General features: G+C 48.8%; 8 protein-coding genes across 8 annotated transcripts; 5 read left to right on the plus strand and 3 right to left on the minus strand.

Annotated features, from left to right (window-relative positions):
• Positions 1–249: 249 nt before the first annotated feature.
• On the plus strand, positions 250–1,373 carry ksrA (3-dehydrosphinganine reductase; the record flags this gene model as incomplete). The annotated part of the gene is made up of 3 exons (XM_057143474.1): positions 250–294; positions 349–480; positions 540–1,373. 3 exons carry the CDS (start codon positions 250–252, stop codon positions 1,371–1,373), a joined length of 1,011 nt encoding a protein of 336 aa, XP_056992762.1.
• A 532-nt stretch (positions 1,374–1,905) lies between these two features.
• Positions 1,906–2,997, plus strand: N7520_009541 (sterol desaturase family protein; the record flags this gene model as incomplete). Its single annotated transcript, XM_057143475.1, has 2 exons — positions 1,906–2,385; positions 2,464–2,997. 2 exons carry the CDS (start codon positions 1,906–1,908, stop codon positions 2,995–2,997), a joined length of 1,014 nt encoding a protein of 337 aa, XP_056992763.1.
• A 1,297-nt stretch (positions 2,998–4,294) lies between these two features.
• N7520_009542 (60S ribosomal protein eL6) lies at positions 4,295–5,290 on the minus strand (the record flags this gene model as incomplete). Its single annotated transcript, XM_057143476.1, has 3 exons — positions 4,295–4,447; positions 4,517–4,852; positions 5,171–5,290. The coding sequence occupies 3 exons, from the start codon at positions 5,288–5,290 to the stop codon at positions 4,295–4,297; spliced, it is 609 nt and encodes a 202-aa protein (XP_056992764.1).
• A 416-nt stretch (positions 5,291–5,706) lies between these two features.
• N7520_009543 (FAD/NAD(P)-binding domain-containing protein) lies at positions 5,707–6,927 on the minus strand (the record flags this gene model as incomplete). The annotated part of the gene is made up of 1 exon (XM_057143477.1): positions 5,707–6,927. One exon carries the CDS (start codon positions 6,925–6,927, stop codon positions 5,707–5,709), a length of 1,221 nt encoding a protein of 406 aa, XP_056992765.1.
• A 560-nt stretch (positions 6,928–7,487) lies between these two features.
• Positions 7,488–8,794, plus strand: N7520_009544 (uncharacterized protein; the record flags this gene model as incomplete). The annotated part of the gene is made up of 3 exons (XM_057143478.1): positions 7,488–7,538; positions 7,627–8,174; positions 8,251–8,794. 3 exons carry the CDS (start codon positions 7,488–7,490, stop codon positions 8,792–8,794), a joined length of 1,143 nt encoding a protein of 380 aa, XP_056992766.1.
• Positions 8,795–9,434: 640 nt separating this feature from the next.
• cch1 (calcium channel protein CCH1) lies at positions 9,435–15,905 on the plus strand (the record flags this gene model as incomplete). The annotated part of the gene is made up of 2 exons (XM_057143479.1): positions 9,435–14,034; positions 14,089–15,905. 2 exons carry the CDS (start codon positions 9,435–9,437, stop codon positions 15,903–15,905), a joined length of 6,417 nt encoding a protein of 2,138 aa, XP_056992767.1.
• Positions 15,906–16,677: 772 nt separating this feature from the next.
• Positions 16,678–17,283, plus strand: N7520_009546 (uncharacterized protein; the record flags this gene model as incomplete). The annotated part of the gene is made up of 1 exon (XM_057143480.1): positions 16,678–17,283. The coding sequence occupies one exon, from the start codon at positions 16,678–16,680 to the stop codon at positions 17,281–17,283; it is 606 nt and encodes a 201-aa protein (XP_056992768.1).
• Positions 17,284–17,726: 443 nt separating this feature from the next.
• Positions 17,727–19,226, minus strand: clrD (uncharacterized protein; the record flags this gene model as incomplete). Its single annotated transcript, XM_057143481.1, has 2 exons — positions 17,727–18,226; positions 18,275–19,226. 2 exons carry the CDS (start codon positions 19,224–19,226, stop codon positions 17,727–17,729), a joined length of 1,452 nt encoding a protein of 483 aa, XP_056992769.1.
• Positions 19,227–20,405: the final 1,179 nt, after the last annotated feature.

Raw genomic sequence — 20,405 nt, forward strand, 5'->3', positions numbered from 1 at the left:
TATTGTATCCATGTTCAGGGGTGTATCCGGGCACCACCTTCTCTGCATTGCTCTTGCCTCGATATCAAAAATAGCAAAACATCTAGAATAGGCAGGCGCGCGCAATTAACCTCCACTCCTTCCCCTTTGTTTTAGTTCCTCTTCCTCATGCCTCAGATACCATTCATTACCTCTTCATTTCATATTTTAACACCAGTCCATGTGATATCTGTACTCGTCTGCTCTGTCATTGCCTATACGATTGCCAAGATGTTCGGATTTCAACGCAAGAACGAGTTCCAGGTTGAGGGTCGTGTAAGTGCAAATCCCTTTTTTTTTTCCAACTTTTCAACTGACTCATCCATCCAGACTGTGGTCATCACTGGTGGATCTGATGGCATGGGCCGAGCTGTTGCAGGCCAGCTGGCCGCGAAAGGTGCACATGTCGTCGTCGTCGCTCGCACTGCTTCCAAACTCCAGCAAACTGTGGAAGAACTCAAGGTTAGATCATTATATCCCTTTCCTGTTCTTTTCTTCATCTTCTCTAACATTTCTTCCAGTCCAAGGCCTTGAACTCGCTTAAGCAGCGATTCTTGTACATCTGTGCCGATCTCACTGATGCCTCTGAGTGCGATCGAGTGATTGCTGAGGTCACTGCCTGGAACAACGGCTCTGCACCTGATGTCGTTTGGTGCTGTGCTGGATATTGCCACCCTGGCTTCTTCATTGATGTGCCAATCGAGCTCCAGCGTCAACAGATGGACACCGTCTACTGGACTGCTGCGAACATGGCTCATGCCACTCTCCGAAACTGGTTGGCTCCTGTTCCCCCAAGCGGTCAGATGCGCAATCCCCGTCGTCATCTCATCTTCACGTGTTCTACTCTTGCATTCGTTCCCATCGCTGGCTACGGACCTTATTCTCCTGCCAAGGCTGCAATCCGCTCCTTGTCTGACACTCTCAGTCAAGAGATCGAGATGTACAACGGCGCTTACAGTCAACGTCACCGCAACACAGCCCCAGCTGCTGATGTCAAGATCCACACTGTTTTCCCCATGGGCATTCTGAGCCCAGGATTTGACAACGAGCAAAAGATCAAGCCCGAGCTGACCAAGATGCTCGAGGAGTCCGACAAGCCCCAGACTACTGAAGAGGTTGGAAAGATCGCCATCCAAGCACTGGAACGTGGTGAGTACCTCATTACAACCATGTTTGTCGGCCACGTCATGAAGGGTACCGCACTTGGACCCAGCCCTCGCAACAGCATTGTCGGCGATACTTTCCTCAGCTGGTTGAGCAACCTGATCTTCCTTCAGGTCATTCCAGATCTTCGCAATAAGGCATTCAACTGGGGAAAAGCCAATGGTCTCCCCCAACAGGCTTGTGTCGAGTAATGTGATCCCTCTCATGGTTTATGATTCGGTCACTGTATTATACCCTCTTGCATTGTCTTTCTGGCTGTCCATTCGTTTGGCTTGATCGGCGTCCGCCCGTTTGTGTCTGACATGACTGGGGATTCTATATTATTATTTTTCGGGCCCAAAAATACACTACTTCGTTCAAATCTTATTTCCAAATCATATAGTATGTTGTCAAAATGTAGGGCCACACGTGAAATGCGGGCGGCGGTGACGTAATGCAGATTCAGGTCCCCTGCTACCTCGGTTTTCTTTCATGTATTTGCAACTTCCCCATCAACATGCTTCAAAGAATCTCGGGCTCACAAGGCTCTTTAACGAACTTCTTTGTCTTGAAAATGTATTTCTAAACATACTCTTTCGATACAGTCTATATCTTAAACCCCTCAACCTGTCGAGGGTTAGCAAAGATCTCTGCTCTTAAGAGAGACTCGACCGGCATCCAAACCAGCTGCAACCAAAAGTTTGGGGCATTTCTAAAGCCATCGCTGCGATATTATAAGCCACAATGGATGCCATATTCTCACTCCCTGTTATTTCTCTCCTCCTCATCCCCACCATGTCATCTTACGCAACCAGTCTCAACTTTATCTTCTTCTACGTGACTTGGTCGACACTCGTGCTGTCGCACTCCCCCCTCCGAGTCGAGCTAGTCGGTTCAGTCGCCGTGCGCCTATTATTTTATGTCCTACCCTCCCTTTTGTTCTTCCTGTTCGACATCCTCACACCGTCTGCAGCCGTGATCTTGAAGGCGCAGGGCGAGGCCGGTCTACCCAGTGGCAGGAAGAAGGGCAATGTTCGCGTGAGGGACCTGAAGGTCGCAGGCTGGTCAATTTTCAATCTGCTTCTTGCAGCGGTCCTTCAGGCTGGTGTCGAAACCCTGCTGGTCCAGGGTCTTCGGATCCGCAGTGCTGTCAAGGTGTCTATGAAGCTCCCCATGCCGTGGGAAATGGGCAAGGGCTTGCTAGTCGGCCTACTGATTCGTGAAGTATGAGCAAGGCCTTCTTCTACTCTTCTTCTTATCTGGCGTAAGATGGATGACTTGCTGATCGTGCTCTGTACTTAGATCTTTACTTACTATATCCACCGCTACGCTCTGCATAATCACCGAACAGTTTTCACCCGGTATTTGACTCGGTCGCACCAGTCATGGTACCACAATCTCAGAACCCCGTTCCCCCTCACCGCGCACTACGATCACCCGCTCGTCTACGTCCTTGTTCGCTTCCTTCCTACCTATTTACCAGCCTTGCTTCTCCGCTTCCATATGCTTACCTATCTTCTCTTCTTGTCGACTGTGTCCCTTGAGGAGACTTTCGCGTATTCCGGATATACTGTTATGCCAACCAGCTTTTTCTTGGGTGGGATTGCGCGTCGGACTGACGAGCATCTTCTTGAGGGAGGTGATGGCAATTTCGGGCCTTGGGGTGTTTTGGATTGGGTGTTTGGAACAAGCATTAGTGACTCTACTGTTGAGGAAGATGTTGTGGCGGAATTGGATGAGAAGGAGATCGAGAAGCAGGTCAAAAAGGCCATGGAGGTTTCGAAGAGGAAGATAAGAGAGGGGACTCTGCGCAGACATACGGCGCCACGAAAGTGATGTGATGACGTCGCAACTAGACATATGGACAGATGTCTTATTTGGTGTTTTCCAAAGAGATTCCAAGGTCTTCAAGGTTGGAATTGATATGAAATGAATGTTATGAGTTGTCATAGAGAGTTGATGTCGGAGGATTTGGCTTGCTTTGAATGCATATTTGGACCTCGATGTATATATATCATGCCCATACTAGAGGCTTTCTGCCGCCCTTTTTCGCGCAGCGCCTACTTAGATGTTATACGATATCTCCTACCATATATCCTAATTTATTTCCTACCATTAACCCACTTAGTTTCCCGCTCAGAGTCCTACCTTCTTTCCTACCGGATTACTGAGATAGTCATAGGACTCTCCAAATTCATCTATACCAGAATAGAAGAAAATGAAGAGAGAAAAAAAGTCGGGGGCTGGGCATTTCAATCATATGTCCAAAAAAGTCTGCGGTATAGTCTGCGGTATACCCAGGTAGTAACACAGGGGTTAACATATTTTGTGGCAGTTGCTCCACGTATATATATATACCCCGGCCCAGAACTCCCACGTGTAATATTAAAGTGCATCGAAAGTACCCACAGATTTAGTATCGTGTAAGCAAAGATGAAAGGTAGATTACAGACAAGGACTAGTATATTTATACATGTGCCCTGGTGGGTTAAAATGGATTTAGGGGGTACGGGGATTAATTTCCACATGTGCATTTTTGAAATCCCCGGATCTCAACCGATCAATTACGTCGTTACCGCACAATGGAGCCTCAAATGTCCACTTTAAAGTATTATCGATCTGATCTGTTGATCTGTGGCTTAACTTTTTATTTACGTAGAGGTAGATATAGGTTTTACTGTAAATCCGTAAAATAGAAATAAATGACCCAATTTTGGATTGCCGTCTGTACCTGGAAATGGGGGATGTATGTCATACTGAACATGAAAGAGAATCCAGCGGGTGGCTGGAGCGAGGTATTTTTTAATCTTTTTTTGTTTGAAGTCTTTCTTCACACCACGGCTCTTTTCCCCCATTCCCCGAAGAGAAAAGAGAAAGGAGGTCATGCTGAATCGACCGCGCCGAGAGGGGAAAACAGGCTTTAGGCAGAGGCAAACAACAGCCGGATGTCCGAATTAAACGCAGAATCCTAGAAAGCATGTAATAAAACGGATTCCACTTGAAGTTACATGAATCATAAAACCGCTCCCTCCGTGACGCGAAAGGATGCCGATTTGCAACCGAGCCGCCCCTCGTTGAAAGATGAGTCCTCCTCAACTATCTACCGAACCCGCGGCCGCCGCATCGCACTTTTTTACCACTTCATCTCGTGGGGCTTGTCACCGCTGCGCAGGCTGAAGGTGGTGGCAAGGTAGCTGCCGAGGAAGTCCTCCTTCTTGATACCGGCGAGAATAGACTGGTCGATAGTCTTCTGGTCGGTGGCACGGGCGCTGGCAACAACCTTCTTCTGTAAAACGGAAATTACATTAGTCTATGCTCGGCTTTTAAGGGTAGATCCGAATCAATCGGTACGCACCTGGGCCTTCTCGCCCTGCTTGAAGAAAGCGTCCTCAGTCTTCTTCTCAGCAGCCTTCTCCTTGGTGAAGTAGCCGGGAGCGGAGATCTTCTCAATGGTCTTCTGGTCAACAGCGGAGACGTCGACACGCTTGGAGGTGGCGATAACGTAGCGGGCGTTGACACGGCGGAGGGGAACACCGTTGATCTTGAAGGGGCCGGTGACGAGGAGAACACCCTGCTCGAGGTGCTTGAGGAGGATGACACGCTTGCCGCGGAAGCGACCGGCGAGGAGGATCAGGACGGTACCGGGCTGGAGGCTCTCGCGGACCTTGGCGGGACGGATAGTCTTGCGAACCTAGAAAAGCAAACAAGTCAGAATATTGAACCTCGAAATGACTATCAATCGAATGGTCTGCGCTTGAATGTGCCGAGTTGGTATGCCGGAATGAATGCGAAAATGCGATGCGCTTGAATGAGAGGTTTGAGAAAAACTCCACAGTTTGTGGCGGTCTGCTACCCGGTCTCATCAACAAATTTGTCGCTTTATTTGTCGTTTCAAGACGCTTCGACCGACTCGGACGCCATTATCGCATTCATCCCGGTTTCCAATCCCATGCTCATGTCCTCCGCGTTGCTCCTTTCGATTGTTTCGGTTGACTTGTGGTATACGGACCTTCTTGGGCTTCGACTCATCGTCCACGGGGTACCACTTCTGAGCCTGCTGGGAAGGGTGCGGCACAGTGCGCTGACCCTTTCCAAACTGCTTCGTCTGGCCAACAGTAGCGTCCGACATCGTGGCTGCTGGGACGAGGTGTAGGTGGTTGTCGGGTTGGTGGTTGGTGTTGGAGGTTGATGTGCGGACTTCAAGTGGAGTCTGGTATGAGGGTTTGTGGGAAGCGCAAGCCCTATCTCACGTGATGCAGGGTTAGCCGAGTAACAGTGAGGGAGCTCGATGAGTCAGCTCTAGGGTCATGTGATCGATTGCGGGTCTCGCCCTTCCAAGATTTAAGTGGGGCCAACGCTGCCCTAACATCTCTCATCTCTAAAGAGATCCACTACTTGGGTGCTAGTTCTATGGGAAATGTCAAGATGTGAAGATTGGGTGGAATCTAGTCGTTGTTATTGTTTGATGTTATTTCATGTACAAACTACCTCGCCTAACACGGATCATCTTTAAATCACAACAAATCAGCCGATCTGTGCCATCATCTAGCCCCGCTGGAGTTCCGGGTAATCTGGAATAAGCCATCCACCCTTGTTCTCATCGGAATATCTTGCAACAAGCTGGGGAATATGAAGGAAACACATCAACCACCCAATGAAACGCAGAACTGCAACTCCCCATTCCGACTCCGGTAAAGCATACCCTATAATACGAGGATTCATCTTTTGGATCTCGTCCACGAATGGTCGCAAAGTCTTTTGATAGTTGGCAAAGGCCTGCGAAAGATCATCGGGCTGTCGACAGATCTCGCCCGCCAAAACATAGGCACCGACCAGAGACCCGCTGGTCCCCATTGCACTAAAAGGCGAGGGACAGTGGGCAGCATCTCCAAGTAGCACAACACGACCCTTGGACCATATCTTGGTTCGGACTTGAACGACTTCCTGGCAATACCAGTTTTCTGTGGTTCTCATACCCTCTAGAAATCGATCAGTCTGCCATCCAGCGCCGCGATATCGCTGAGTCCAGAACTGTTTTTGTTGTTCCACCGATGCTCTGTGGATGCTGGAGACCTCTGGAGTAGAATCCCGGAGTATGAAGTAGACTTGAGATTCGGTCGAGTTATGCGTTCGACGCATGATGATTCGGCCGCCCGGGCAGTTGTAGGCTCTGCGGATATTGTTGTCTCCCTCAGCACGCGGAATGAACCAATAGGCCATGTGCACCCCCGTTCTAAGATATGGATCTGAATCCGAAGGCAGAATTGCTTTGCGAATGCGAGATCCTTGTCCATCTGCGCCAACAAGGACGTCAAAGGTATCAGATGACCCGTCAGAGAAGTGGGCGACGACTTGTTTCTCGTCTTGTTCGAAATGTACAACCGTCTTGCCGAAGATATATTTAACATTGTCTTTCGTAGCGTCGTAAAGGATGCGAACGAGATCGCCACGCATAATCTCATACTCTGAGGTCAGAGACTGTGCGCCCTTTCCGGTCTTGTTGGCCATGAAGGTGGCATGAACCTTCCCTTCTGAATCCACAATAGCCACGCCGTCTTCGTCGACTAGTTTACTGCGAATGGTGTCTATGAGACCCATTCGTTTAGCGACTTCAATGCCTTGGCCTCGTAGATCAATTTGAGCACCTGTGGCTCTTAATGCCGGAAAGCGCTCCACCACGACGACTTGATGGCCATTGCGGGCAAGCCAGAAAGCTAGTGCTGATCCAGCGCATCCCCCGCCGCAGATGAGGATTTTGAGAGTCATGGATAATGGCTGAATTGTACTAGTGATCGAGTTCAAAAAGAACCGAGAAATGAGGTTCAAATTTATTGCTGAGGAAGAACCTTGGAAGAGCATTTTCGCCATGTCATATATACTTCGTAACCAGCGGGTTTTTGCGGGGATTTACGGCATTTTGCCTAGAGCCCGAGGAGATGTATTTGGAAATAGCGCGGATAATCAGCAGCTCATGATGCAAGCACTGGATAGAAAACGAGTTTACATTAGCCACAACATTTTATTATTCATGTACGAATTGGTTGTATTGATCTCCCCCAGGAAATCAAGGGCCGTGGATTCCCGATCGGGTCGATAAGAACTACTACATCATGCCTTACCGCCTGATTACCAAGGCCGATCACAACGGTAGCCCACACGCCCACTCGGTGCAAGTCAGCTGCTCAACCACAAACACGAACTGACGTATCCTGAAGCTACTCCAGACCTTTACCTTCCAAAGACCACCTTTCATCCACCTGGTGTGGAATTCATCAAACCGTTCAGTCTTTCAAAATTGCCAGATTGCATAGCGGTGCTCTTCCATCATGTCGAGAACTCACATCATCACCTTCAAAGCTGGTATCTGTGACCTTGATGTACGTGCTCCAGGCCTCATCAATTAGACCACATTGAAGGATCATGTGATTTGAATTTCTCTGGATAGGACTGACCCCTAGAAATTAGAGCTCCACAACCCCTGCTACTGTGAAACCCAAGCCCACTCCCGGCTATATCTACCTCTACTCCGAAGATGACCTGGTGCACTTCTGCTGGCGGCCTCGCAGCTCGCCCATTGACGACGAGGACAATCTCGACCTGGTGATGATTCCTACAGATGGAAGCTTTACCCCCTACAGAAAGGGTGCCACAAACGGTCGTGTGTTTGTCTTGAAGTTCTCGTCCAGCTCTCAGCGTCATCTATTCTGGTTGCAGTCTCAATCCCAGCACGAAAGTGGTGACCCGAACTGGTTCAGTCCCCGGGACTTGAAGCTCGGAGAGATTGTTGATGTTCTTTTGCAAGGTGAGGATGTGGATGTGGAACACGAGATCGCCAGCCTGCCCCAACGACCATCTGGCGACGATGATGAGACCATGGAAGACGTCGAGGGAACAGACCATGACGCCAGTCACCACGCTGCTGGCAGTGGTGGAGCTGGTCCAGATGCGACCGGAGGAGATATTCGCGAGGAGGGCCAGGAGTCGCGTGAAGGTGGTGCCGATGGTGGACGAGCGTAGGTACATATCTCTGCCCACCTCAATTAGAGCTTATGAACGTCTGACATATTACTTCTTCTTTTCTATTATCAGAGCGAATGATGATTCCGATCCATCCCTGGTCGTTCAAGACTTCTTGCGGTCTCTGGGTAGCCAACGCCAGTCTCAAACCCAGGAACCCGAGCGACCTTCTACAACTCTCCAAGAACTATTGCCGCCTCCCACCACTCTTCCATTTATTGAATCCGCCGACGAATCTACTGCCGACCACCTCCTAAGCTTCTTGCCGCCAGCACTGCTTCTGATGGCCCAGGGCAATGCAGAGGCCTCCGAGGCGGACACGGACCCCGAGTTGGCCCAGGCGGCTCTTCTTTCTCTTGATCTCACTCAGAAAAAAGATATTCTTCGCAAGGTACTCCGGTCTCCTCAATTCACACAAAGCTTGGCCAGTCTTACCGTGGCCCTTCGTGATGGTGGATTGCCTAGTATCAGTGAAGCTTTGCAAATCCCAGTGGCAAATGGAGGATTTATGCGTCGAGGCGGTGTACCCCTGGGTGGGGGTGATGCAGTGGAGGCGTTTCTAGATGGCGTTCGGCAATATGTCAAGAAGGATGAATCTAAGATGGACACGGATTGATATAGGTCGCTACAAATCTTTATGCAAAGAAAATGGTGAAATAATATACTATTTTTGGTAACATAGCAACCCCACCAGGCAACATTTTTCTTGACTAAGGCCTCGTCATCAACTAAGATAGCGTGAGGCGTCAAGGGGGGAAAAGTGTAATTTCCCGGAGAACCACGGAAAGATCAGTCATTCAGGTACATAGCTGCGTACAGTTCGATTTATTTATTTGTATATTTGAAGATAAGAGTCATTGCTTCTCTATAAATCTGTAGGATTTTAGTTTATTCACATTGATTCTGTTTAAGTGTGAAACAATGTGCAAGCCGATTTCCTCGGCCGGATAAGGTGTAATCTTCCAAATCAACCAATCACCATTAAGTGTTCTTGCGCTGTTCCCGTTTAGTGGATTTGCGACCGGCGACTTTTTTGGTTTAAAACACCTGTTCAGCTAAACACAGCTTAGGCCCCATTCATTTTCTTGGCCTTAGCAATGCTCCGAGAGTCGCTGGTTTAAAGAAGAGAACTCTTGTACATCAGACTCCTTTACGAAACCAACGAATACCGCCCTCTTGACACCTTACCCTCCTGTCGCGGTTTGATCACGTATAGCCTTGCGATGTCTACGATTCGATAATCTATACCCTTGACGATGGCGTCAAATAGCCAAAGCCCTGGCGAGAATGATACCTCCAATCAGATCCCGCTTCAGGATCTTTCCAGGTCCGACATCAATGTCCCCGCAGATGGCCATAGCAGAGGCCGCGCCAATAGTGTGGGGGGCGGAGTCTTTTCACGACGATCGTTAATGGGAAGAGGGTCCCGCAAGCAGTACCAGAGTGTTGCAGAGGAGTCGCCGGTCGACTTGGCAAATGCAAATAACAGGGACCCATTTCAATCACCTGAAGATGAGGAGAATGATCTGGGTGCACTCGCACAGGCGATGTCGTTCGGAATTACCTTTGACGCGCCACGATTATCATTATCAGGACCCTCCGCTAGACACGACTTTGATGGTGCCTCCGATCTCGATAACGTGCCCTTGGACAATTATAGCTCACACGAACCCGACAATTATGCGCCCCAAGCAGACGACGAAGACGACACTGCACGCTTGACCGATCCCCGATTCCTCCAGCCGATTAGTGGCGCCCTAGCTGAAGGTCGACCAAGAAGTGATACTGGCGGTTATTCCATGCACTCTGGTGATGGGTCGCGTCTAGGCGATGACCTCCCTCATGTGGAGGATGGATTGGGCCGACGCCGTGGCAGTAGCGCGCGGTCTCGTTCTCTATCCCCATCGGCCTCTGGCGGGGCGCTGCAGCGTGCCAGTTCGATGGTGAAATCCATGTCACAGCGAGTGGTTAACCTGAGTAATGAACCGGAAATCGTGCAGCAGTCAATCGAACGGGAAGAGTCCCAAAAAAATTCACGGCTAGAAGGGCCCCCGGTCCTACCTGCGCTGACGGATTTCGCCCATGATACCACCCCTGGACTGCCGCCGAGAGAGAACCGGGCGTCGAGAACGATGTGGAAGTACCGAAATAACCCTTTCCGAGGCAGGTCGCTGGGCTTCCTGGGTCCCAATAACCCCTTTCGACTCTGGCTTTGCGATATTCTCGTGAATTCGTACATGGAACCCTTCATTCTGGTAATTATTGTGGTTCAGACTATTCTGCTGATCGTGGAGTCCTCACGATCAGTATTCAATCGACCTTTGGCGGTGCATTGGGGCAGTACTCCGTTGGATTATGTTTTCTTTACCATTTTCATCATCTATACCCTTGAAATTGGCGCCAAGATCTTGGTCTCTGGTTTTATTTTCAACCCGAGGGAGTATAGCACGCTAAACCGAAACCTGGGCATCAGGAAAGCGATAGCAGAGAAGGGTAAGAACCTCATTACTCCACATCGGCAAACGACCAAGAAAAAAGTTTCATTCCTACAACCCGACCCCCAGGCTTCTATCTTGCGAACCTTTACTGGGATGAATGCACTGGAAACTGAAACCTACGACGATCCTCTGCAGAAACGCCGCACTCTACTCGCCCACCGTGCGTTCCTCCGCCACTCTTTCAATCGTCTGGACTTTGTGGCAATCATTTCCTATTGGGTCTCCTTCGTTCTTTCACTACAGGGCTTGGAGGCAACTCACCAGCTTTACATTTTTCGCATGATGAGCTGTCTTCGAATCTTGCGGTTGCTTTCTCTCACCAACGGTACTTCTGTAATTCTTCGAAGTCTTAAACGCGCCGCACCTCTTCTTGTGCATGTTGCATTTCTCATTGGATTCTTTTGGCTTCTGTTCGCTATTGTCGGCATGCAGAGTTTCAAATCGAGTCTTAAGAGAACCTGCGTCTGGGTTGATCCTGAGGGCATTTCTAATTTCACTTCGAACGATCCCTACGGCACAATTCAATTCTGCGGCGGGTATATCAACAGCACAACAGGGGAGCATATGCCTTGGCTTGATAGCTCTGGGACTGTTCCGGCCAGTTCTACCGCCAAAGGCTATATGTGCCCCACAGGTTCCCTCTGCGTTGAAGGCAGTAATCCCTACAATGGAACACTGAGTTTCGATAACATTTTTCAGTCACTGGAGGCGGTTTTTGTCATCATGAGTTCCAACACGTTCACCGACTTGCTTTACTACACCACCGACAGTGACTATCTGGCAGCAGCGCTGTTCTTTGCCTTCGGTATAGTTATTCTAAGTCTGTGGTTGGTGAATCTGCTCGTTGCAGTCATTACCCATTCTTTCCAGGTCATACGAGAGGAAAGCAAACGCAGTGCTTTCGCCATTCAAAAGATCGACAATGTTGAAGACGATGATACCATGACCCGAAAAGTGAGCACGCTCAAACGATTTTACGACAAAACCGAATACTTTTGGGTTCTCATCATTGCCTACGACCTTATCATCCAAGCATTGAGAAGTTCCACTATGGCAGAAGAACGAGCTCGTTTCATTTCAAACACAGAATTAGTGGTCACACTAATCTTTCTCCTTGAAATTGCTGTGCGCTTTGCATCGGATTGGCGTGTATTTCATCGGAGACCCCGAAATTGGCTCGACCTTCTCCTTGTTGTCGTCACTTGTGTCATTCAGATACCTCCCATTAAAAGTTCGGGCCGTGCTTACAGCGTTCTCACGCTCTTTCAAATTTTTCGGGTCTACCGAATTGTGCTGGCAATCCCTGTCACAAGAAAGCTTATCATGGTTGTCTTCCGAAACACCGTTGGTCTGCTCAACCTCATATTCTTCCTCTTCTTAATGACTTTTCTCGTTTCCATCTTTGCAACCCAACTCTTTCGCAGTCAAATTCCTTCTGAAGATCCAACTGGAAATTACATCAAGACCACGTTTGCCGATATCTATAACTCGTTTTTGGGAATGTATCAGATCTTATCAAGCGAGAACTGGACAACCATCTTGTATAACGTCACTGCATACACGACCCACTTCAATACCGCTTGGATTTCCGCCTCATTCATCATCTTGTGGTTCATTGTGGCCAACTTCATCATTTTGAACATGTTTATTGCGGTCATTCAAGAGAGCTTTGATGTGTCAGAGGACGAGAAACGTCTCCAACAGGTTCGGGCATTTTTGGAGCAGAAGCATGTCGGGCAGGCTACCCAAGGGAACCTTGCGCTTTCAAAGATTCTTCGCCTGGGCCGCGATTCGGATCGCTATAAGGATCCGCTTGATCATGGACCCGCTGCGTTGGAAATGCTTTTGAAGGATGCCGTTGTCCGCGAGTTTCTCGATGAAGAAGAAGAGAAGCTGGAAGGGGAGTCGGAGACCCGGCGCCGAGAGACTGCGCTTCCTGACAGTGTGGCTGCAGAGACCACTGACCCTGGTTTCATCTCGCAGGCCTTGGCCAAGGCGAATGCTCTCATTATGGGCCGGGAACCAAACCCATTCTACTCGAAACTAAAGTTTTCACGGGCCTACGAAGAATTGGATCCCAGAACCATGGCCAGAGAAGTGGTTTCGGCGGCTGAGGCGAGGAAGCGGGCACAAAGAGAGTATCTCATCAAACACCCGAAATACAACAAGTCGCTTTACATGTTTGTACCACATCACCCAGTCCGAAAGCTGTGTCAGCGAATCGTTGGTCCTGGACGCGGAAACCAACGTGTTGAAGGCGTGGATCCATATAAGCCAGTGTGGTATACCTTTTCAGCCTTCATTTACGCGGCCATTGTGGCCATGGTCCTGCTTGCATGCATCACGACCCCATTGTACCAGAGACAATATTTCAGTTCGGACCGCAATTGGTTTGTCTACACCGACATGGGCTTTGCAGTCGTTTTCACCATCGAGGCGACTATCAAGGTGATTGCCGATGGCTTTTTCTGGACACCCAATGCATACTTCCGCAGCTCTTGGGGTTTCATTGACGGAGTTGTATTGCTCACTCTGTGGGTCAACGTCGGCAGCACTCTGTATAAGGACTACAATATTTCCAGACCTATCGGTGCCTTCAAAGCTCTGAGGGCTCTGCGTTTGCTGAATGTCAGTGATAGCGCGAAGGACACTTTCCATTCCGTCATTATCCTAGGGGGAATGAATGTCATTGCTGCAGCGGCGGTTTCGCTGAGTTTTCTAATCCCCTTCGCCATCTATGCTCTCAACTTGTTCAACGGACAGTTGTTAACCTGCAACGATGGAAACTTTTCAGGTAATTTGACTTATTGCGTCAATGAATACGCTAGCTCCCCTTACAATTGGGATGTCATGGCGCCCCGAACTGTGAGCAATACCTACTACGACTTTGACAATTTCGGCGACTCCCTCTTCATTCTCTTCCAGATTGTGTCTCAGGAAGGTTGGATCGATGTCCAACAAAGCGTAATGAGCATTGTCGGGCCTGGGTTACAGCCTCAGGACAATGTTGCCCCCGCCAACGGCTTCTTCTTTGTGGTCTTCAACTTGCTTGGAGCCGTGTTTGTCCTGACGCTGTTTGTATCTGTTTTCATGCGCAACTACACAGAACAGACCGGTGTTGCCTTTTTGACCGCTGAACAACGATCCTGGCTGGAATTGCGGAAAATCCTTCGACAGATTTCACCGTCCAAACGTTCCCTCCACGAAAAGAGTGCCCAGTGGCAGCAGTGGTGCTATCGTATCGCTGTCAAAAAACACGGTCGATGGGCGCACTTTGTTACTTTCACCCTGTGTATACATTTGGTCCTTTTGGTGCTTGAGTTCTACCCGGAGCCTGAAATGTGGGAGTTGGCTCGTTGTAAGTTTGATCCTTATAGTCGTTTGATATAAGGCACTAGCTAATACTGTCTAGCCATTCTATTTTTTATTTTCATGTTCGTCTACGTGGCCAATGTCGTGATCCGATTTGTCGGCCTTGGATGGCACCGGTTCAGCCGAAGTTCATGGGACCTATACTCTCTCCTAGCTGTACCCGGTGCATGGGTCACCACTGTATTGCATATCGCATATTCGACACAGGTTGTTCTTGAGTTGAACAAGCTATTTCTCGTCGCAATTGCTTTGCTTCTCATTCCACGAAATAACCAGCTGGACCAGCTGTTCAAGACTGCCGCAGCTAGTCTACCAGTCATTGGCAATCTCCTTGCTACCTGGTTTGTGTTATTTCTAGTGTTCGGCATCGCCATGAACCAAGCTTTTGGTCTCACGAAATTCGGAAGCAACGAGACCAATAATCTCAACTTCCGCGACGTTCCCAAAACACTCATCCTGCTCTTTCGATCCAGCTGTGGAGAGGGATGGAATCAAATTATGGAAGACTTTGCCACCATGGAACCCCCTTACTGCACATATAGTTCCAACTTCCTCGAAAACGACTGCGGCAGTGCCGGCTGGTCTCGGACTCTTTTCATTGCGTGGAACATTATCAGCATGTACATCTTTGTCTCACTATTTGTTTCGCTTATTTTCGAAAGTTTCTCTTATGTCTACCAACGAAGCAGCGGGCTATATGCGGTGAGTCGCGAAGAGATCCGCCGCTTCAAACAGGCCTGGTCGACGTTCGATCCGGATGGAACTGGGTTCATCTCTAAAGAGCAGTTTCCCCGGCTACTTGGGGAGCTCTCAGGCATCTTCACGATGCGGATCTACGACGGAGAATTTACCGTCGGCGCAATATTAGATCAATGTCGAACCAACGCGCGAGACTCAATGGTCTCCTTCCACTCACTGAATATGCACTCGGCAGAGTCCTTGAATCCGATGATGCAACTCCGTGCGGAGGACATTGTGGATGAGGTCGATCTGAAAGAGCTCAACCGCATTCTTAACCGCATCCCTATTAATACCATTCGTGAGCGGCGACAGCGGCTCAATATCTTCTACGAAGAAGTCCTGGTTTCGGCAGACCCCGACCGTGGTATTTCCTTCCACCAATGTTTGATGATTCTCGCCCATTACAATATCATCAGCGATAGCAAGAGTCTACGTCTAGAGGAGTTCCTTCGTCGCCGAGCACGCCTTCAGCGTGTCGAGGAAGCTGTCCGCCGTAACACCGTGATGGGTTTCTTCGATACTCTGTACTGGTCCCGTAGATTCCGCCAGGCCGTTGAACGCAAGAAGAACGCCCGCATGACCACCGTTCCTCAATTCACAGTACCCGAGATCTACGTCGACGACCCCGTGGATGACTCCAAGGAGCACGAGGAGCCAGCCCCCGGCATGATGACGCCACAAACCCAGCCTGATCTCGAAGGAGCCTTTGCGCCAATGCTCTCACCGTCGTCTACCTTGCACCGCCGCGCGGAATCCAGCCCTAGTGCCCACCGGCATGACCTGCCTCGTCTAGACACTACTATGACTGGCCGATCATCGGGTGCCAGCACCCCGACGGAATGGGCCAGTATCAGTCCATCGCGCACACCACGCCATATGTATGGCGATCGCGCGTCATTCGATTTTGGTGAGCGCCGTGATTCGGCTTCGGCTTCGGGTGCCGACCATTCCCAAGAGAACAGCACCATGAGCGTGCAAGATGTGATGAACTCGCTAGATAACTCTGCCTGGGGCGAAAGTATCCGGCGTAGTTTTACGCAGCGGCGATCAGGTGAGCGACGATCCGGTGAGGGCTCAAATCGGTCGACCCAATCTACTGAACCAGCTTCACCTTAATGCATGATGTTGATGTCTCCATGAGAGACGAGTATGGATATACGGACGATAGATGGTCGGAAGAAGCTATGTGTTCAAATATTCCATTGAGCGACTTATCATTTTTTACTCTGTTTTGTTTTTGGGCCTAGGGCGTTTCCTGTTGTTTCCATGCTGTACAATACCCAGTCCTGGCATCCTCTGGAAGCATCTTGCATAGCGGCGTGGGATCTACCATTTGGGCGTTTATTTCTCCTTTATTGTTCTTTCCCTATTCCCCTTCAATAGAATGTGGCGTGTACATCCAACTATCAGATAGAAACGTTTTCAATATCGGTGGCTGAATCAAGTGGGTCCGAACTATTGGATCATATAGATCTTCATCACCGGAATAAGGAGGCTGGAACCAGAAAGATAAAAGGATTAATAAAAATAAAAGTGACCGGAATTTAGATAAATAGAGTATACTTCATGTATGTAGATTAGATGTTCTCGGAAAAGGACAATGTCTAAATTACCGAAAACAGGAACCGCAGGTACAATGGCATTCATCCGGATGCGTTCCACCGCATCCGATATCCATTTCATGTCTCAAACTCCCTGCAGCCCATCCTTGCAGTTTATGAGCCTTAATTATATTTGAACCTTTGTCTTCACCCGGATTTCAACTTCACATCTTTTCTCCCTGTAACCACTCAACCAAGTTACAACTACTGGGATTCATCCTCCCGCATTGATCCTATACCCGCATTCCACATACATCAACCCCACCAAGAGCAAGAGAAAACAAACCATGGATCGATTCTCATCACCATTCTCTCCCATTCAAACAACTCGACCTTCAACGAGTGACACTTCAAGCCCACCAAGCTCCCGAACAACCTCCCCACCATCATCACCAACCTTCACATTCCGTCGCCGGGAGCGAGCAAACAGGAACCAATCATCCCCACACCACCTCTTCAATCTCTCATTCCAACAACACCAAACCTCGCACCCACAAGAAGATCACCACTCTACATCTAGCCATGGCCATCCGCACGCAGTAAGCGTCCTCCCCTGCGCGGTCCTACGTGGCCGATCATCACTTATGGTTGTGCGACGACGACCATCTGCTGTCGATATGGCACTTAGCGAAGAGCGATCAAGGTGTGATGAGGATGTGATTGAACGTCAGGGATTGGATCTTATGGAGCCTAGACCTGTTGAGATGAAGATTGATATGAATGCGTCTTTGGCGTTGCATGCGCATTCGCATGGACAAATGGGTTCTGGATTGAGTGGGAATGAACGACGTGGAAGTGGGAGTGGGAGTGGAAGTGGAAATATCGTGTTCCAGCAGCCGCAGCCGCGGTTTGTTATGGGGGGGATTTTTGAGGTTATGGAGGGTCGGGCTTGAGGATTTTTTACAATTTTATTATTCTCTTGTGAGTTGGAAGTGATTATCGATTCGGTGCGGTGGGAGTATGGGGAAGGGAGTTTGTATATGTATATATAATTATGGGCATTTCCAAAGGTTTGCATGGAAGTAGGCGCGATGTACAGACTTCAGATTTGATGTCAGGAGCGAGATCTATATCCGCTACCATACAGGTTTTTCTTCAATATACCTTTTGTATTTATTGATTACCAGAATGTTCAAAGGAGATGATCATTGATTCAAAAATCGTTATGATTGTATGTTTTGTAAGTCCGTTAACTATGGTCGGGGGTCGTGAGGAATAATCATGGCGCCGGTAGATGCATGCAAGCTCGAGAAGCTGAAAGAACGAACGCTATGTAAAATACCGCAAAGAAAAAAAAATGAAGGCGAGAGACAAAGCGCAATGAATATGAGGGGTATCAGAGGCCAGACCTTCCAGGGCCTTGTTTGCGCGCGTTAGGCCATAATTGGCCACGGCAGTTATCTTCGCCGCAGAGGCACTTGACAGCGTGCGGGTCGATCTTCTTCGTGCCATCCCAGAATGGGTTGTAATCAAAGGTAAGTTCGGTGCCTGGGGGGATATCTCGCAGGGCGAAAAGGGCAAGGTGGTAGAGGTTCTCATCACCGTGCTCCGTTGTGGATACCGGGACGATTTTGCAATTGGGATTGCAAGAGTGGTTGATAAAACGGGTTGGTGAGCCAAACTTTTGACCATCAATCACGTAAAAGTCATCATCGAAGGACTCGTCATCGGGGTCTCCATCCTCGGGGTTCTCAATCTTCCAGTCAAGAGCGAACAGGTAGGATTGTCCTTTTTGGTTTGCAAGTTCCCGGGCATCTGCCTCGTCTTGCAGGATGACTTCACCAAGGTACCGGTCAATAAACTGACCAGCCATGATGGGGTCGGGGGAACGAATACCTAGAACCTGTTAGTATAGATATTCAAATCAGGAGAATGATTACATACCACAACCACGAGCTCCTGTATCAAAGATCTCAAACCGAACCTGGCGGCCACGCTGAACCGCCGTATTCCAACACTTGCCCTTACAGCTGCACAGGTCACAACATTCCACGATTTTCGAACGCCTCTCCAAGAAGCTGGGACGGAGCACGATCTGACCATTCTCGGCGATTTGGTAGGTAGGGATCTTTTTATCCGAGTCTTCTTCTTCGAAGAGACAGTCACAAGCGGTAGGGTCACAGGGGCCGATGCAATTGCATCCGGAATTGAAACCCTCGTCAACGCGGGTCACACCATCAAGAAGGACATAATCATTTACAAAGCCAAAGGTAGCAGAGAGCATAGCCAGTTGCTCGTCGTCGATGTTAAAGGTGATGGCTGGCCCGTTGATGAGTTTCAATTTTTCATTGAGATTAGCTCGCAGCAAGTCGGCCGGCGAGGGGTGATGAGAGTCAGGTCCGGATTCGGACCACATAGACAATGAGACGATGCTTCTGTCGACTTCATCTCGTTTGGGATAGGCTCTTTTGGCGGCCCTTCTTTTTTCGATAGAAATAGTGGGATACCGCCTCTCAGACAGGCCCATGCTGGGCACATGACTGCCAACCAGCACTCGCTTTTGATGCGCAGAAGGAGACGGGATAACGACATTAATCTTGACATCCTGATCCAAAATCCTCGGTTTTGGTGTAGATGTGCGGCTAAGTTTTGACCGCGATTGCGCCAAGGTCAGGACGCCATTCGGAGAGGCCCGACAAGGAGCCGAATCCACTGTCGGAGATGAATAATCTGAATCTTCGTCGTCTTTTCTCTTGCTGGGAATGACGGCGGTGGGGCGATGAGCCACCGTGGAGACAATTGTCATCTTTTTGTCCTCCTGGAATAGCGAATGTCCAAGGTTAGCGTCATTGGTCTCGATTCCGTGATTGGTTGATATGTCATAGTGCGGGTGCATGATCTGCAGGTCAACCGTTAGGTGACGCCGGTGCAAATGAAGAGTCAAGTATATCAGATGTGGGAAGTACATCCAATTAAAAGTCAAAGTTCAACACGTAGCCCACGGACTCGACAAAGGGTGGGTTTGACCTGGGAATGCGGGTTGAAAGGAGGAATGTGAAGCAAGAGCAACATATATATATATATATGTATAGCGCCAACCGTTTTGGAAAGAAGGCCACGGCGCGGGGGAATATATCAGATATACATATATAAAGTGGGAATAGCCATCAATTGCGAAGTGTCAATACCTGAAAACTCACCTCTCGATCACCCATGCCAGCATCTCTGGTCAGTTCAACATCATCATCCCCAGTTAAGTCGATAACTTCAAGCTGTATCTTGGCCGGGAGGGCACCCTCAGCCTCAGGGAGTAAAGTCATCACTACCCCCGCTACGCTCAGGTGACGAGACAGCGAAGGTAATGGCCTTTTCTTTTTTTTCTTTTTTTTTTAAAAAAAAGAAACGCGTCTTTAAATGCGTGACATGCGGAAGAAAAGATGGTCATCGACGAATCGACGACGATGACAAAAAACAAACAAAGAAAAGTAAAATTTTGACTTCAAAGAGAAGCGGGAATGTTATGTTCTTGAAATAGAAGTGGGTCAAGAACGCCAAGGATTTAATAGAGGATGAGAGAAACGCGAAAAGTAAGATAGGGGGACCAAGGGGAAGAACTTCAATTTGCGTGACGATATAAGATGGTGGCCCGTGGCCCCTAAGAATGGAGGTTCAAGATGATGAAAGTGTGGTGGTCCGAGCTTTTATAGATTAGTCATCGATTTTATTTAAATATCTTATATAACAACGAAATTTTGTCTTTCGAAATCTATTTAATAGTTCAGAAAGCCTTTGGGAGTCCTTGAAAGGTGACTTGAGCAAAGAACTTCAAAAATAAGGTCAACTTGCATTGTCGGCTTGTGAATTTCAGTGGATATAACAGGGGTCTATATATAGGGGTATTCTGGTTATACGCAGATAACGATATAAAAATGGTGGAAACTGGTAGCTTTACAATGGTACGCGTTGGCCAATGGCCAGTAGTATTTCACGGAATCGCGGTAAGCTCGCGTTTCGCCTTAGCCCTTGACCTTGCTTTAGTTACAATTTTTTCTCTATTTCGAATAAAATATGTAGC

This window comes from Penicillium odoratum (genome assembly GCF_028828045.1).
Source record: "Penicillium odoratum strain IBT 22623 chromosome Unknown utg000006l_segment0_segment0, whole genome shotgun sequence".
Taxonomy (NCBI): domain Eukaryota; kingdom Fungi; phylum Ascomycota; class Eurotiomycetes; order Eurotiales; family Aspergillaceae; genus Penicillium; species Penicillium odoratum.